Genomic DNA, 17,268 nt, shown 5'->3' with positions numbered 1-17,268 from the left:
GTGGTTCCCAGAGTTTCCAAAAGCAGAATGGGAGGCAGAGCCTTTAGTTATCAAGCTCCTCTCTTGTGGAACCAGCTCCCAGCCTGGGTTCAGGAGGCAGACACTCTCTGTACTTTTAAGGCTAGACTTAAAACCTTCCTCTTTGACAAAGCATATAGTTAGGGCTGGCTTCAGGCAACCCTGAACCATCCCTTAGTTATGCTGCTATAGGCCTAGACTGCCCGAGGACCATCGGTGCACTGAGCTCCCCTACCTATTGTTGATATGTACATTTGAGCAATTTTCAATAACATTTTCAATAACACGCTTTGTTTTAAACATCTTGCTGTATACAATGGTTTGTGATAAAACTTAGCATCTATGGGAAAATGCAAATCTCATGTTTCTGACCCCACCAAGTATAGTACAATCACAGACTGTCCACAAGCTCACTGGTGCCCTGGGAGGAGATCCCCCAGGACACCATCTACTGATTTATCAGGAGCAGGCTGAGATGTTGGTGTGAATGCATACACTCTTTCTGTAATGACTGCACTCTGCCTTTGTAGGATTGGACCTGCACATGTGAGAGACATAAACAGAAAATGGTGTGTGATAAGATGTTTGGCAAAAGTCCCACTTTGGCTTGATAGATGTTATCTACCATCAGAATTCCCCTACATTCACCTGTTGTTTCAGCACTTCACTTTCACTTTCACTGAGTTCCTTCACTTTCTTGAATGTTTTTATCAATCATATTCTTAATATTTTAATCCAGCAGTGTGTGCACACTAAACAATTGATATGTACATTTCAACGATTTTAAATAACCTTTTGTCAAGCTTTGCTTTACACAGGTTGCTGCATACACAAGTTTGTAACAGAAATTGGTTGATCCATATCTGGGCGAAGAGCATTAAGGACAACATCCACCGACTTATCAGGAGCAGGCCCAGATGTTGTTGGCAATGCATACAGGCATGTAGGGGTCATACAGATTTCAAATCTGAAGCAACTGATGCAACTTGGATGAGCCTGTTATTTGAAATTTTCACTTTGATTTTCAGTGAGATTTTAAATACAGTCCTTCATGGGATTATGATTTTGGTTTCCATTGACACCTGTTGTGTCACTTTTTTTCTGAACAAATCATATAATGTACAATATTATAGATTTCAATTTGGACAATTCGTTCATCAAGGTCTGATGCCTCTAGCCCAAAGTCAGCTGCGATTGGCTACAGCCCGTGTGACCCTGGATGTACCAGGATAAGAGGTAGCTGATGGAAAGATGGATGGAAGGTAGGATGGATATGCCAAAACAATGTAAGAATAAGTAAAATAATTTAGTGTATGATGTTGAGTTTGAGCTGGTTTTGATGATAACGTCCAAACAGCACCAGCAGAAAACAACACACTTTAAAAGTAGAATAATAAACAGAACTGATCCAAAGACTCTTCATTTTTAAAAAGCTTCTGCCATCTGCTGGACAAATGACAGACAACACTTTCCATGTGTATAAGAGCTATGAAAAGCATTTAGACAGTTTGCATGCTAATCTTATCACTGATATGTATTTATTTATATGATGTGTAATATAACTACAGTATACACCCAGGATTATTTGCAGCCATCATTTTAAAGACCCAGAGTCTGTAATTGAGTAGTGTTGTGCTTCAGTATGAGAAGTGAAGGACATTCCTGCTAGTCATAGCACAGTGAAGTTGTTCATCCGCCCTCATGGTTACAATAATAAATGTGCTTAAGGGTATGAAAGAGGTTTAGGCAAAAAAAAAGGTTAAGATACAAAAACGACCCTTCATTGAACTACCTGATTGCAGACCCAACTTGAACAAAATTAAGTAAAAAATACAGTCCAATATTAAAAGAAAAGCTTTAATTGTTATGACATCTATAGTTTACTTATTGTTTTATGAAGTTTGTAGGTCTCCTTGGATAAGAATGAGTGCAAAATGAATGTAATGTAATCTAAAATACAGATTCAGTTCATTATTCTTAATTGGAATATTTGAAAATCTGCAGGTGGTGCAGCTGATAAAAAAAACATACCTGTCTTTGATACGCAGCCTGATATTTAGATGGTAATCTATTGGTTCAAAATAATTCTTCTTGTTATTTTATTTTAATAATCTGATAATTCGATAAAGCATAATTCTAGACAAAAGGAACATCTTTGCATGCAAGAAAGTAGTCTTTTACATGAAAACATGTTTTTCTCTACGTTGTCTTTATAATACATAATTGTTGATATAATGATACTGATGAAGAATAGCTGTAGCTCCTTTTGCACCAGATTACATTGGTGCATTTACATTTACATATGGATAAAAAAAAAACACATGTTGTGTTGCTCTGTTTGTTTTTATTTGATTTGTTACATTTTTAGATGCCACATTGTGTTTGAAGTGGGTGTGGGTCAGTAATGAAAACAGAGAAATCTCTTATCTGTCATCACACATGAGCCACACCAGCCAGTGCAGCTGGGCGGGGAGAACCGGTTCGTTTGCATTGACATAAAGAAGGATGAGGATGCAGGTGTGAATGCACCACAATTAGGAAGAAACTGGAAGTTTTATAGACTGTCCTGCAAAATAATAGTGCAAAACATCTTCTCTAAAATAAATGATTACAACAATTTTTTATTGTTTTTCAAATTCACCAAAATTACTACTTTGAAGACAATCTTGATTAAATTTAGGAAATGTGAATAAATACTGTAGATACGAAAAAGTTGATTCAACATGTTAACTGATACACCTGGATGGCGTAAGAACGCCACCGGGCATGCGCAAGAGAGCCTTTATTTTGAAAAGTCGTTGTTCCGGATGTTAAGGTATTTAGCACGAGCGCACAGGTGCGTGTACCTGATAACCAAGGTGGACTCTGCAGACCTCAAAGACATGATGCGCTGCGGTGCTAAATAAACCAGCTTCGGTTAAATTCGGTAAACTTCGTAATATTAAAAAAAAAAAACTGCTGACAATGAAGAGCGACAGAGCCACGGTAAGACTTTACACTATTTTATTTTAGTCACGAATTTAAAGCAGGTGGTGGGTGCAAGCTAATTATCGTGTTTCTGTTTGAAGAAGGGGATGTAAAATAGTTTCCGGCGTGTGAACTTATTTGTTTACTTATTTATTTTGCACTTTGTAAAATGTTTGTTAGGACAACGGGGTGGAGGACAGCGGTCACGGAGACAGTTCAGCCGCAGACAACGCATCTGGGGAAAGACGAGCTGTGAGTACGACCTGTGCCAGAAAAGAAGTTTCAGTTTAAGGAGCAGTGAAACTAATGGCTACTCTTTTACTCTGAAAACACTGTACTTAAATATACGTTTTAAATATTGTGACTTTACTGGGCTATTTCCGTTTTTTGGCTACTTTTATATATTAAAGAAGGAAATTTAATTTTATCATTTTACTGCACTGAACTTATCTGACAGCTGTACTCTACTGTTAATAGTTACTTTTCAGATTAAGAGTTGACATTAAAGCAACTGCCATTTAAAATACAATGTGAAGCTTTACAAAATAAAGCAGAGCTCCTAGTTAATCCAGTATTTCACAAAAAGGGATTTTAAATGAACAATCCAACAGTGCAATAACATTCAAACGGCCACTTTTACTTTTTTGCTTAAGTATGTTTGTGAATGCAGGACTTTCACTTTTTATCTACTTACTTATTACTTATTTATCTAGTACTTATTAGTACTTATTACTTACATAAATGCTTTTTTAGTACTTCTGGGATTAGGATTGTGTGTGTGTGTCTGGGTGTGAGTGTTGGATTATAAAAACAATACGCCCTAGATTCCATCCACCTTGATATGTAAGCCGTTTTATTTATAAGTGTAAGTCATCAAACAAGTAAACAACCTAATCAGTTCACTCCAGTGTGTAGAACTTCCTGTTTTGCTGTGAGGGCTTTGTTTCTGTTGGCATCAGCAGCTTGCATGTTTAGTCACAGTGATGTCAGCACCGTCACGTCTGCTGTAGACAAAACAGGTTTTCAGTTTGAGTTTGTTTTTACATGTTTTTGGAGAGGCACTGAATTAAACAGGCAAAGAAGTAGCCATCACAATTATACAGCAATCCAAAAGTATTATTTTGAATAAGATACACCGTAATGCTATTGTCTTTGTTTGTCCAAGCTCAACAAGCTTACTGGCACAAAGAAATGTCGGCAGCTGATGATCGTCTGTCTTCTTTACAGAGTATTGTGACACTGCAAAGTGTGCTGAAGAAAGTATCCCCGAGCCCTTTCCATAACTACAAGGTCTGTGGCTACATGAATGCCTGAAGTAAAACATTACAATCACATATATACATTCTGCTTCAAAGTCTCAAATACCCAGTAAGCCTAAGGGGAGTAAGGGGAATTATGTTTGTTACAATCTTTATTCTCTTTTAGCATCTAGGGGACGAATATTTAAATTTTATTTGATAATGTGGGTTTTTTTTTTCTATCTTTCTCCCCTCAGACTCTTGTTTCATCGTCTTCGGACTCCAGTGGATCATTTGTGAATGAATCTCAAAACGCGCAGGTTAGAGGCTACTGTCAAAAGCAGCTTTCAGCTCTGCACAGACACACAGGTGTAGGTTTGGGATCCTTGTTGGGAGAACACTACATCACCTGTCTAGTACTGAATGCATTTTAAAGACACTCCCAGTTATGTTGTTTTTGTTAAAACCCAGAAGTGATGGCAAACCAAATTTTGTTGCAGAAAACAAGTAGTGTGTTAACAGTCAGGGGTGTAATCGTGTTATAGTTTGCATTGCATTCCTATCACACAGGTTCACAATGTATGAGATGTGTTAGATCAGCATTTATAATTTTATTTTTTTTGGTTGTGTTTTTTGTTGTATGCACTGCCAGCCTCTTAGCAAGTGATATTTCTCTTGTCACTGTTTCAGAATAGGGTACAGGAACTGCTCCATTTTAGCCTTAAGGTATATTTTTAGACAGTCATTTGTCTGACTTTGAACACTTTATCAACAGTCCAAATGACACTTCCACTTCTGTCTCATTTTTCTTTCATTGTTTGTCAGAATGGAGTCAATGGAGATTTGACCAGAACAAATTCTTTGTACGAGTATGCTTTGGTGAGTACTGATTTATTTGAGATTTGTTTTTAAAAACCAAGACTTTCAGATTTTCACTTTTTTTGTTCCTATGACTTTGTGTTCTACCTACAGGCATCAGGCAAAAATGGTCATGTAATGATGAATGGAGGAAAGGAAACCTCAGAGGATGTCGATTTAAAAGCAATCTTTGTCCCTGTCCCGGAATTTCAGAGCTCGCCTCTGGATCGTCATCTGAAAATCAAGACTATAGCAAACAGCAATGAGATTTGTGAACCTCAAAACCATATTCAAGACCCCTTCCAGACATCGGCCGTCAGCACTAACACATCTGCCAATGGCTATTCTTTTCATGATGTAACCCTGAACTCACCAGACCTATTTAGGGCAAATCCAGACAAAGCACAGAACCCATCCAAAACCCTGAAATCAAAAGACTCTGACCTCTTTCAAGGTGAAGTGGGAGACCTTTTCCAGACTCCTAAAGGAGAGGTTTTATCCAGTGCTGCAACTGCTAACAAGGGGAACCTCTTTGATAAATCCCCCAGTGTTTTTGTGGACCCATTCATATCACCTTCAGACAAGAAGGATGATGTGTTCTGGTCTCCACAGCTGACAGTGTCAAACCCATTTTATACTGCCACAAACGGTGAAGCAGATTTGTTTCAGGCTACACACTTTAAGGAAAATAAATCAGATTCCTCAACTATGTTTTCAAAAGAAATCTTGGGCGTCTTTTCATCCTCATCCACAAATGCGGTCAACCCATTCCCATGCCCACTTAAAAGGGATTTATTCCACGAACTCTCCAGTTTGGATGACCCATTTGGCACTACTCCCTCGAAACAATATGACCCTTTCCAAGATGTTTCAAATGGGACTCCAGACTTTGTGCAACCACTTTCTTCAGTGAGTAAGAGTGAAGATATTTTTGCAGTAACTCCCAAAAATGCTGCCTCTAAAGGCTCATATGCTAAACTTCCACTCAACAGTCCATCAGAAGTGAAGCTGGACATGCTATCACCACAAGATCTTTTCAGTCCAGTACCATCAGAATCTCTTCAGGCCGTCCAACCAGAGTCTTTCCACAGACCGCAGGACATTGTTTTGACAACTCCTGAGGGAACCAAACATGATATTCTTGAGCCATGTCCCTTTTCTCGCTCTAGGAATCTGGCCATGCCACACAGCCACTCTCCAGCTGGACTGTCTCATGTATGTAACAGATGCCATATGATATGTGGAGGGCCATAAAATCAGTGTTTAATAGCAATATTTTACAGTTTGTGATGTTACTTTGAAACGTTTTCTGATTAAGACATGCATTTCTTAACCTATAACCAAACCTGCAGGTACTGACCATCAGGCGTCCACCAAAGCCACTTCCTCGTACTAGACCACCCAAACCAGAGTCGTCGTCACCCAGCCCGGGGTCGTCGTCACCCAGACTGGGGTCGTCATCACCCAAACCGGGGTCCAAACCGGGGTCATCGTCACCCAAACCGGGGTCGTCGTCACCCAAACTGGGGTCCAAACCGCGGTTGTCGTCACCCAAACCAGAAACGTCACCCAAACCGTGGTCGTCGTCACCCAGACCAGGAACGTCACCCAAACCAGAAACGTCACCCAGACCAGGAATGTCACCCAAACCAGGAATGTCACCCTCACCGGCAAAGCCTGTATGCTAAAACACAATTTAGAATAATGTTGTCATCTATGTGTGTTTAGCGCTGTTATTCTTGTTACTGGGTTTGATTTGCTGTTAATGATGTTCTTTGTCTTTTTGTGAACTGTGATTAGATTGGACTTCAACCAGCTGTACTAAAAACTTCTCCAAAGCCAGCTTTAAGAAAGCTCCCAAAACCGCTTTTTGGTTACAAATCAAAAACTCCGGTACGCATGCTGTTTAATTTGACTCACTCATCTTAAGCTACAATATGTTCAAGTGAAGTACTGTATATCTGATGAGTGACATTTAACATGTCATGTGTGGAAGGTATGTGTAGCCATTAAGTTAGACTGTAGGTAGGATGTAATTTTTCAAAGAATGTCTTTTCAGTCTTATTTTCTTTACAGGAAAGTAAACCAGTCGACGCTGACGACTACGTTGTCTTTGAGGACATCCTGCTTCTTGGACAGGTATAACAATTAATGAAACACTGAGACAGCAGTGAACCTAGGAGGCTTCATAGTGTATAATTCAATAATATGTACATGTTAAATAGAATAACCGTATAGTAGTTTTATCAGTGGAGCTAAAAATGAAAAGGTCTGCTCCTACAAGGGGGACATTTTTCCTGATGGTGGCATTGGAGGACAAATCTAGACACATGGCACTAAATTGTGCTTTGAAAGCAAAAATATACAGATTTTGTCTTTGCTTGTCTTTTCAGAATAAGGTCAACTGTATGAACAAGTTTTGTTTTATTACAGGAAATGTGTGTGGAAGACTGGCCTGAGGACAGTCCAGAGCTTAGCCCTGGCTTCAAACCAGTAAGAAAATATTGTCAGATAAATTGCACCGTGCCAGGTTCACGGCAGTGTTCTCTACTTAAAATGAATGTTGTGCCAAATACATTTCGGCTAATGAGTAATATGTTGTTTTTCCTTTCTTCAAGGCTGGAAAGTTGAGACTACGGCGCGAGTCACTAATGGTAAAGGACCATTCTTATAGTTTTCATTGCTCATTTTTTAAATAGGAAAATTAAACTTAACTAAAACTAAAATTAAACAAGCCTTAACCTTTCTCATAGGGGAAGGCAGACTCTGACGGAGGAAGTGGTGAGGAACAAGATCTCTCTGGAAGTCAGAGCAAGGTAAATTGTGACGCTTAACTTATTTTGCAGTGTTAGACATTCTACCATTATCAGTGTGTGTTACTACATACAGCTTAACCTCCAGTATAAACATTTCACACAGAAAAAGGAGAGGAGATTGTCCCTGCTCTCCAGAAGAGGCTCAAAGGTAAATGAAGTAATACAAAAAAGCAGCTTCTCTCTACTGACTTCATGTTCGTCATCATAATTGTAATGATCATCACTTTTTAGGATAAGTTCCCTGATAACACGAAAGACAGGAAGAGCCAGACACAACCCACTGTTCGTAAATCCTCAAAGGTAAAAGTCTCACATAGGAGCTCAAACTCTGTGTTGCATCTAAAGGGTTAGTCAGACAGACATTATTATTATTATTATTATTGCATCATATCTAAACACCAGTGCTCATTTGGAAGTTTGCTGCCTCTTTTCAGGAGTATTCAGAAACGTACATGTCAGGAGAGAATGAGGATGGAGAACAGAATGGGATCGATTACAAAGTATGTTATCTTTTTTTTTTTTTTTTTTTTTTTTTTTTTTAAACAATGTTTTGCTATTTATGTGAAATGTGAATAAACCAGTTGTGTTTTAACAATGTGATCTTTTGTCACCAGAAGAAAACTCAAAAACACAGAAGAGCTTCCATTGCTACATCTGAGCCAGAGGCAAAGCACATGAATGGACATTTACATGTAAGTTGTACCAATGTGCTTTAGTAAAAGGACTTGGGGTTCCCTTAAAATATTCTTTTGGGAGTGCCAGGCCAGTGTTATCCAAGTAGACCAGCATGTCAATGTGTCCACGGCCACTAATGAGTTTTCTGTGTAATGCTACTACAGGAGGACGGCACCAGTAAGAAAAGTGGCAAGAAAAACTCCATAACACGACAGTGGTCGGAGGTAAAGTACCAAACCAGCAGGAGCTCAGCTGATCAAAACACTGTGGATCCTTAAATGTCTGTTGCAGAGAAGGTGCAAGAGAATGAGAAACGTTAAAATGTTTATTTCAACTTTAAAAGATAGTTATTTGCTCAGATTCTCACAAAAATGAAGTAAAAATCATTCATTTATATTCCAAAGTGATAATGTGATAGATTTTAGTCTGGGGATTAAAAGGTTTATTTTTCCTTAAAAGAAAAATGTTTGTCTTCCTAAACATGATGATAGCATGTTAGTTTAATGATGCAGCGATCATTTTCAACAGGGCACGGTTTTGGATGACATCACTGGTGAAGATGAAGATGAGGAGGAAGAGGAAGTGGAGGGAGAACCCACACATGGAGAGGTTGACAGTGATGAATTTTATTTAGTTTCCTTTAATTAATGTTACATTAACATTCTACCCATTTATGTTTAAAAGCAGCTGATTTTGACTCAACCATTTCTTTTCATCATAGCATTATTTGTTGCCATTTAAAGACGTTTTTGAGCATTTCAATGGAAAAACTGTAAATATTTTGGTATTCATTCATTGGCAAAATTTAATCTTTTTGTCTCCAGAAGAGAAGAAAGAAGAAGTTGAAAATTGGGTTTGTGCCACACAGGGGATTTGCCATCACTTTAGAAACGGTATCAAACCTCTGCTGTACTTTTATATTTCTCTATTTCACAGCATGTGTGTTCATACCTTAATGAGTGGATTACATGTTCTTTCCAGACTGATGATAGATTGAAAGGAGCGCATGGCTATACACCTCACAAAGGCTCAAAGGTACGACTACATACATTTGAATGCAATGGCTTGTACATATGTGCTTTGCTTATACATGGTATGATTGGTATGAGAATGTCTCTGTAGTGCAACATTTTTGGACTTTTTCTTTTTTTTTTTTTTTTTGCCTCAGGAGTTACAAGATGGAGTTTTAGGCGCACATGGCTACACACTTAGTAAGATGTCACAGGTAAAGGTTACCTTTTAACAATCAACAGACCTCAGCTTAATTGTTTCCTGTGAGTCGTTTTTGGAGATTGCTTTGAAATGTTTTTTTTTTTTTTTTTTTTTTTTTTCCATTGAATGTTGCAGTTTTGCAATAACTGGCTTGGAGGTGTCATCTCTTTGCATCTAGAAAGAATATTGCAGAAAACAATCACCTTGCTTCTGCTATTAAATTATTGTCCGTTTTTAACATTTTAAGTTATTTCACTCTTAGGATTATCCACTTGATGGTGTAGAAGAGATAAAAGCCTCAAATCTTCAGTCAACTAGCAAGGTACTATTTTTCCATACTTTTATGCCAGGAAAAAAAAAAGTTGATATTTTAAAACATTGGGTATGGTTTTAGATGTGAATCCTGGTTTATTCAGGAAGAGTAACAGTTGTTTCCAATATGTTCCTCAGGCTGCTTTCCAGGACGACGAGCAGTGGCTGAAAACCCAGCATTGTTCTCCAGAACTGAATGGAGACCATCTTAATGGGGTGGAAGACTGCAAACCTGTAACTGCCTTTTCTCTGATTACTTTACTTTTCTTGACTCAACATTTCATTACCCATGTTTTCACTTAATGTTTTTTTTTTTTTTTTCCCTTCATCAATAGAAGAAACCAGCAAAGTTGAAACTGCTGCAAAGTCATCGAAGCTCTAAGGTAAATGTGACAGTTCTGGAAAATGGTAGGTGCTTTTGCTCAGTTTGGGGTTTTCCTAAATCTAAATGTTTTTGGTTTTAGGAGGACTTGAATTACACCACCCCTCAGAAAAAGAGTAGCTTCTCAGCAGAGTTGGATGATGAAGAACTAAACAAGATGGAAGACATCAAACAAGTACTTAATACCTGAACGCAATATTTTACAAGAATTCCTTTATTTAATTGTTTTAATTTTGTGATGATTTCAGTAACCTTATTTTTTGCTTTTTGTTATCAGAAGAATCGCAAACTCAAAGGTCTTGTTTCCAGGAAACACAAATCTAAGACAATTTATAGTCCAGCAGAACGGAGTGAAGCAGTTGGATTCAGCCAGCACCTGCCGCAGTCGTCACCCAATGTATGTTTAATGATAGTTTAATATACAACGTAAGAATTGCACATTATTGTATAACTGAGCTGCACTTGTTTCATGGCAGGATGCACTTGCTGATGATGAAATTAAAGGAAAATATTTCCTGAGTCCTGGGGAGATGTATGAGAGCGAAGATGATGAAGTGAAAACCTGCAAACCGGTAAACTTTTTAATCTGATGTTCATGTTTGCTGCTCCTTTTTGGATTATTAAAATATTTTTTAAATGATTCCTTTTTTTTTTTTTTTTAACAGAAGAAATCATCCAAACTCAAAGGCTTCAAACACAAGGCTAAGGTGAGTGCACAGTTTAATTCCTGGCTACCAGGCATTTTGCTCTTACAGTAACTCTCACATAAAGACAACAATCGTATTCTCTCTGTCTTGCCAGAGCAAAACCACGCACCTAGACTATGAAGAGCCCCCAGGAGCTACATCTAGTGACTACCTGTCTGACGCTGCTAAGGTTAGTTCATATGTTTTTAAAAGTGGGTGTATAAATTCAGTCCATGAGCTTACTTAGCCAGACCTTGGCACAAAACTGGGATTCTTCAGTCAGTGATTTCAATCAAACTGGAATGTTGAACAAACATCTTTTGTCTTGTTGAAACTGGTTTGCATTAAAGTCGTAAAAAAAAAAAGAAAATCCAGTTGTCATTGTTTTCCAGACCCAGTTTTACTTCTGTTATCTATCCATCCCATCTTGCAGCTGTCTTGCTTGATAAAGTAATACCCTTAATGTCGACTCTGTCTCTAACCTACTTTGTTTTGGTGTCGTTTTTCACTGAGTTAGACCTGACCAGCTTTATGAAAAGTCACTTTCTCATCAGCTTTACAGCCTGATACGGTTCTGTCTGCATTCAGTGCCTGCCTGCGTAGTATCAATGTCTGCCTATATGTTGGACAATGATGAAGTTGTCAAATGCACAGTATTTCCAACCATTCCCATAGAACTGATGAGGCTAAACACTCATTTCACTATTGTACACTGATGGGTTGATAAGAAGCCGTGTTACCAAATCCTGATAGTAGTTTTCTGATGCAGCTATGATATTCAAATAGAGTTAGTCTTAATTAGGAATAAATAGGAAAATGCTTAAAATACTTATTCTATAAAGGAGCACTTTGCTGATTTGTTGTTTGCTTTCCATTTAGTTTTAATCTCTCTGCTCCCACAGGACATAATACCTTTAACACGTTACTGAGCTGGTTCTGCTACATGTCAGGCATACTGTACCAACATACAAGCTGAGCAGACTGTAAAAACAGCGTAATATATACACAACTCTATTAAACTCGTGCCAAGTTTGATGACTAATCAGTGTGAATATGGTAAGGTATGTAGCAAAGGCCTATTGAAGTGCATGCTGGCTTGTTTTTGTTACATCCACCCTCCCCCCACCCCCAGGCAGAGTGGCTGGCTGCTCAGAAGGATGAACAGGCTGTAGCTGGTTTGAAGGATGAAGATGAAGAAGGGGTCAGTTTCTTTCAGTAATGAATATGCACATACTGGCTTCACCACTATGCAGTTTCTATGTATGTTTCCACTTTTTAATTAATGTGGTGCTCAAGTATGAATCATGCTTGTTTCGTTACAGGACACCGATAGTTTGATGGAGTGGTGGTACACTGTGGAACGTGAGTCACAATCGGACTTCGTTTCAATAACCGATTCAGATAAACCTGAGGATTTGTATGTTGTTTCCTTTCATCAACATCAATCACATGGTGTTTTTTTTTTTTTTTTTTTTTTTAATTTTTTTGTTACAGAATGGGATGAGGTGCCATCAGACGATGAGGACAAAATCCTAAAAGAGGATGAGTCTAAGTATATCTGCTAATTTACTTTGGGACATTGGTTTGATACTAATCAAGTGTTATCTTTTGGGTATAGAAGATTTAACGTGGCTCTGTGCCATGACGAAAATCAACAGTTAATGGACTGCTTCTTTGCAGAGTATTTGTAAGACTAACATTTTTTTTTGGTTTCCAAATAAATTCTAGGTCATTCACCATCTTGGCAGACAAGGTTCACCGTGGCTTGCGTGTCTTCATCAAAGTCTTTACAGAGCGAGCGGAGGTCCTGTGGCAGTCCATAATCGTGCTCCACGCCATCGCAGATGATATCAGCAACTTCCACCAGAAAACCAAGATCGCCGGCATCACTGGTGGCACCACCACAGCTGTGGGTGGAGTGACGGCCGTCACTGGTTTAGCTTTAGCTCCCTTCACCTTTGCAGCCTCTCTGATAATTACAGCTGTTGGTGTGGGTGTGGCAGCAGCTGGTGGAATTACCTCAGCTTCAGCAGCCATCTCAGATAATGTTAACAACATGCACGACAGGAAGAAAGTAAGTTGCAGTTTTACAATGTCTCCTGCAAATTCTCTTTATATGCAGATAATTTGCAGTGAATGTGTTGATGTACAACAAATAATACTGTAAGTATAAGTTAGAGGAGCTTGACTTTGACAGCACAGTGTGATTAGCCCTGTCCACTTTTTTGCCCAGTGACTTTTCAGTGTTTAACCTAGGACCACAATTTTTGCCCATCTTTCCCTAGGTGGAGGAAGTACTGCAGGAATATGAGAATCACCTGCTGGACATTGCAAAGATTCTGCACTTTGTCAATCAGGGACTGTACAAACTCCGGGGCCATCCTTTTCTCAGGTCTGGCACCCAACACTACTCAGAGGACTGGGAGATCCGTAGGGCTGTCCAGATGATCAGTATAGTTGACTCACCGGTGATGCGTGGAACAGAAATAGCAGATGGAGCTGTGGCCTCGGTCCAAAGACTCTTCAAAGGCATGGACACCTACTTTGTCAAGGATTCCCGGGAACTGAAGAAAGGCTGCAAGAAAGAGATGGTGGCTGAAGTAAAGCAGGTAGCTAATGTTCTCAGTGACATGGTAGTGGGGCTCAACACCATCAGAGAGGAGCTACAGGAAGCTATTGGAGAAGTGTAAGAAACACTGTGCATGATACCACTTTAACGGTAGTTACTTGTTAAAGATCACCAACGCCCTCTCCTGGCTAGATGAGGGTACTGTCAGCCAGTTCTAGCATTAAAAAGGATGTGGAAGGCAGGCAGTTTTAAGAAACAATCCAGCTGACATCATACAACCTTCTGCAGTATTCTGGCAAAAACAAAGTTAAGCTTACTGAAGTCATTTTTGTTGTGATTTTGTCACAGAGCTCTTTGAGATTTTAGGTTATTCTTAATTTATGTATTTTTAAGGTGTTTACCTTACACAGGGATTGATCAAAATATTAGGAACATGGACACCTTTTGTACAATTGATGCATCGGGTTAAAGGTTTACATATGTAGTGTATCAAGTTGCACTTTGGTGGTCAAAGGTGGTTTAAATTCACATCTGACACAGCCCTCAACAAAAATTATATATCCATTCACGTATTAAGTATTTTTGTGGGATCATGGTATTAAAATTTATTATAGTGCCACTACTTCCTGTTACTTTGTCTTGTTCCTGTATCAAATATTGTAAAATTCAAACCAATGTGATGAAAAATCTACAGTGAGTAGCAGTTGCTGGCAAAATATCTTTGGATACATTGTAGAGTTGGTAAGTTTTTTTTAAATTAATAGCATGTACGTATTTTTCATGTTGAGTTAAAGTAAATTTAGCTTACTGCTAAGGCTGTTTGTAAATTCTAACTTTTTGCTCACATCTTCTAATGCTGATTATTATTTTAAGTTTTCTTTAGAAAGAAAATGTGATCCTTAAGTATTCACAATAAAATTAAGTCTTGTTTTTAAGAGCTCAGTGGTGTGACTCTTCTACATATAATTTGGGTAAAAAAAATAAATAAAAATGTCACACTCCAGCAGTACTAATTTGGTAAAGCCTCTGTGGTTTTTAGTCTACTGGTAAACTACTTCTAAAGTGATACATCCCTGTGTAAAAATATTATTGCACAAAACAAAGATGTTTGATTCTTTGTCTAGTTTGTAGGAACATTTCGCACGCACATGTATTGAATGTAGTTTTATACAGATTCCGTTTTATTGTTCTTTGTATATTTTGCCTACAAAAATATCTTGGCAGTTTTGTTGTTCGGTGTGGCCTCTATATAAATGTTCTGTGCATATGTGTATTTAATGTTCTGATAGTCTAACCTTGATCATTTTAATCAATGTGTCTCTGTAATATTCTATTTAACTGTCCAGAAAAATGCCTATGTTGTAAATACAGAAAGATTTCCATTGTCTTAACCTCCCAATCCACTGCTGCAGTCTGTCTCAGTGCATTTTTTTGTGTAATTTTAACCTAAACAAAAAGTGCCTGTAAGGATCTTGGGATATTCTACGTTTATACATTCAGATATTTTAGTGAATCTGTGATTAAAGACTATTTCCAGAAAAAAAAAATGTTGCTTGCAAATTCTGGCTTAAGGTGAAGCTCCTGCCCTTCCAGTGCACATGTTTGTATGTGAGTGGTATCAGTGCAAAAGAGGAGAAAATATTAAGTTGCGTTTATACTAAGCCTGTAATTGAAACTATCTAAATCCAAAAACATAGAACAAAGTGCCTGAAGGGGTCATGCCCTAGTGATGAAGGAAAGGTCAAAAAAACAAGCATGTGACCATAAACTCCTCGGTTCAGCAGCTTCAAACCTGCGTCATCAAACCCACTGCTGTGCCCTTGAGCAGTGTATTCAACAAGCTGCTGACTGTGTGCGTGAGTGTCATGGAATCCACCGTGAACAAATAAAGGTTAAACAAAAAAACATGTAATACAGGGTCTAAAATAAGTCAAAACGCGCAGTTACAGGTCTGAACGTGTGTGGAGACACCCTGCGTCTGAGTCAGCTCTGCTCGGATCCATCTAAGATTTTGCCCAAACAGTCTGTCTGTACGTTTTGGCGAGAACGAAAGGAAGTGAACAGTTTAAGTATTTTAACTCATTTCTTCCTCTCTGCCTTCAGAATGAGGTTTCCCGTCCGCCCTTCCTCCCTGGATTATGCGTCACGGCGCAGCGGAGAAATCTCAGGAAGGCGACTAACAGTCGGGGATGCACATGTCAACACGCCACGGATTTACTTCTTTTGACTCAACACGGAGATAGGCACCGTGTAGATTTCTTTCTTGTTCTGTCACATTCCTTTGACCTTGCAGACACAATGGGCAGTGCGGTTTGGTAGTAACGCGATGACCTTTTCTTCGAGCGTCACACGCCAAACTTTAAAAGTCCGGCCGAACTAGACGTTTAGTGTATTTTGCTTAAACTTCGACAAAAGCAACTTAAAGACTTGTTACCGCACACTTGGACAATTCAAATTGGCCAGGTTCATTTGCAAAAAAATGGCTACATCGTTTGTACATTGTAACTTTTACTTGATCACACATAGATACTCAATTTTTCCGTGTAATCCATCTTCACAGACCCTGCGGCATGGTCAAACAGTACTGTACAAACAGTACCTACTGTAATTAGGAAAGTTTTGTTAAATACGCGATCATTTGTAAATCTTAATTAGTGATATTATATAATATTTTATTTATTTATTTTTTCACATTTTGTGGGTCGTATGACCTGCTGCTTAAAAATCTATTCCAAATTTTAGATGTGTATGCATTGCAGAATCTAAAACCTTTGTGACTAATGCTATTTTTCTATTTTGAAGAATATTTGTGAAGATGTTCTAAACACTAGCCTACTAGTATTATTTTCAATATAATATAGTCTTATATGCCACTATGGTGTTTGAATTATTACAATATATCAAAATATGCTTTAGTATAGTGAGTGGTGTAAAATTGGCCATAGGACAGTATGACATGAAAAATATGCCTTAGTATAGTGAGGTGTCTAAAATTGGCCAGACATCGAAAATATGCCTTAGTATAGTGAGGTGTCTAAAATTGGCCATAGGACAGTATGACATCAAAAATATGCCTTAGTATAGTGAGGTGTCTAAAATTGGCCAGATATCAAAAATATGCCTTAGTATAGTGAGTGGTTTAAAATTGGCCAGACATCAAAAATATGCCTTAGTATAGTGAGGTGTCTAAAATTGGCCAGACATCAAAAATATGCCCTAGTATAGTGAGTGGTCTAAAATTGGCCATAGAACAGTATGACATCAAAAATATGCCTTAGTATAGTGAGTGGTCTAAAATTGGCCAGCCATCAAAAATATGTGTTAGTATAGTGAGGTGTCTAAAATTGGCCATAGAACAGTATGACATCAAAAATATGTGTTAGTATAGTAAGGTGTCTAAAATTGGCCATAGAACAGTATGACATCAAAAATATGCGTTAGTATAGTAAGGTGTCTAAAATTGGCCATAGCACAGTATGACATCAAAATATGCCTTAGTATATTAAGGTGTCTAAAGTTGGCCAGATATCAAAAA

At 38.2% G+C, this 17,268-nt stretch overlaps 1 protein-coding gene across 4 annotated transcripts; it reads left to right on the top strand.

The window, feature by feature from the left end:
• The first annotated feature begins 2,698 nt into the window (after positions 1-2,698).
• On the top strand, positions 2,699-15,229 carry LOC113123233 (nucleolar protein dao-5-like). Of its 4 annotated transcripts, none has more exons than XM_026295070.1 (34): positions 2,699-3,003; positions 3,166-3,237; positions 4,213-4,275; positions 4,481-4,543; positions 5,049-5,102; positions 5,196-6,296; positions 6,434-6,760; positions 6,882-6,974; positions 7,158-7,220; positions 7,515-7,574; positions 7,700-7,735; positions 7,835-7,897; positions 8,001-8,045; positions 8,129-8,197; positions 8,332-8,397; positions 8,512-8,589; positions 8,737-8,796; positions 9,101-9,181; positions 9,397-9,465; positions 9,554-9,607; positions 9,741-9,797; positions 10,047-10,106; positions 10,235-10,330; positions 10,432-10,479; positions 10,561-10,653; positions 10,759-10,875; positions 10,955-11,050; positions 11,144-11,185; positions 11,280-11,354; positions 12,297-12,365; positions 12,487-12,526; positions 12,659-12,716; positions 12,893-13,238; positions 13,450-15,229. In XM_026295070.1, exons 1-34 carry the CDS (start codon positions 2,983-2,985, stop codon positions 13,852-13,854), a joined length of 4,140 nt encoding a protein of 1,379 aa, XP_026150855.1. In that variant the 5' UTR covers positions 2,699-2,982; the 3' UTR covers positions 13,855-15,229. The 4 variants fall into 4 exon arrangements, with proteins under 4 accessions (XP_026150855.1, XP_026150865.1, XP_026150846.1 ...); XM_026295080.1 differs by having other exon boundaries at positions 8,515-8,589; positions 10,756-10,875; positions 13,450-15,228; XM_026295061.1 differs by having other exon boundaries at positions 10,435-10,479; positions 10,756-10,875; positions 13,450-15,228.
• Positions 15,230-17,268: the final 2,039 nt, after the last annotated feature.

The sequence above is a fragment of the Mastacembelus armatus genome, chromosome 18 (genome assembly GCF_900324485.2).
Source record: "Mastacembelus armatus chromosome 18, fMasArm1.2, whole genome shotgun sequence".
In the NCBI taxonomy this organism is placed as follows: Eukaryota; Metazoa; Chordata; class Actinopteri; order Synbranchiformes; family Mastacembelidae; genus Mastacembelus; species Mastacembelus armatus.
Note: the sequence above shows the minus strand (reverse complement) of the source record. Positions and strands in the feature narration are given on the sequence as shown.

Bases quoted from the DNA above. Each gene is read 5' to 3' on its own strand.
- LOC113123233 (XM_026295054.1), top strand. From the start codon at position 2,983: ATGAAGAGCGACAGAGCCACG. The intron at 3,238-4,212 runs GTGAGTACGACC...TCTTCTTTACAG, and splicing joins CATCTGGGGAAAGACGAGCT to AGTATTGTGACACTGCAAAG. The intron at 11,186-11,279 runs GTGAGTGCACAG...CTGTCTTGCCAG, and splicing joins GCTTCAAACACAAGGCTAAG to AGCAAAACCACGCACCTAGA.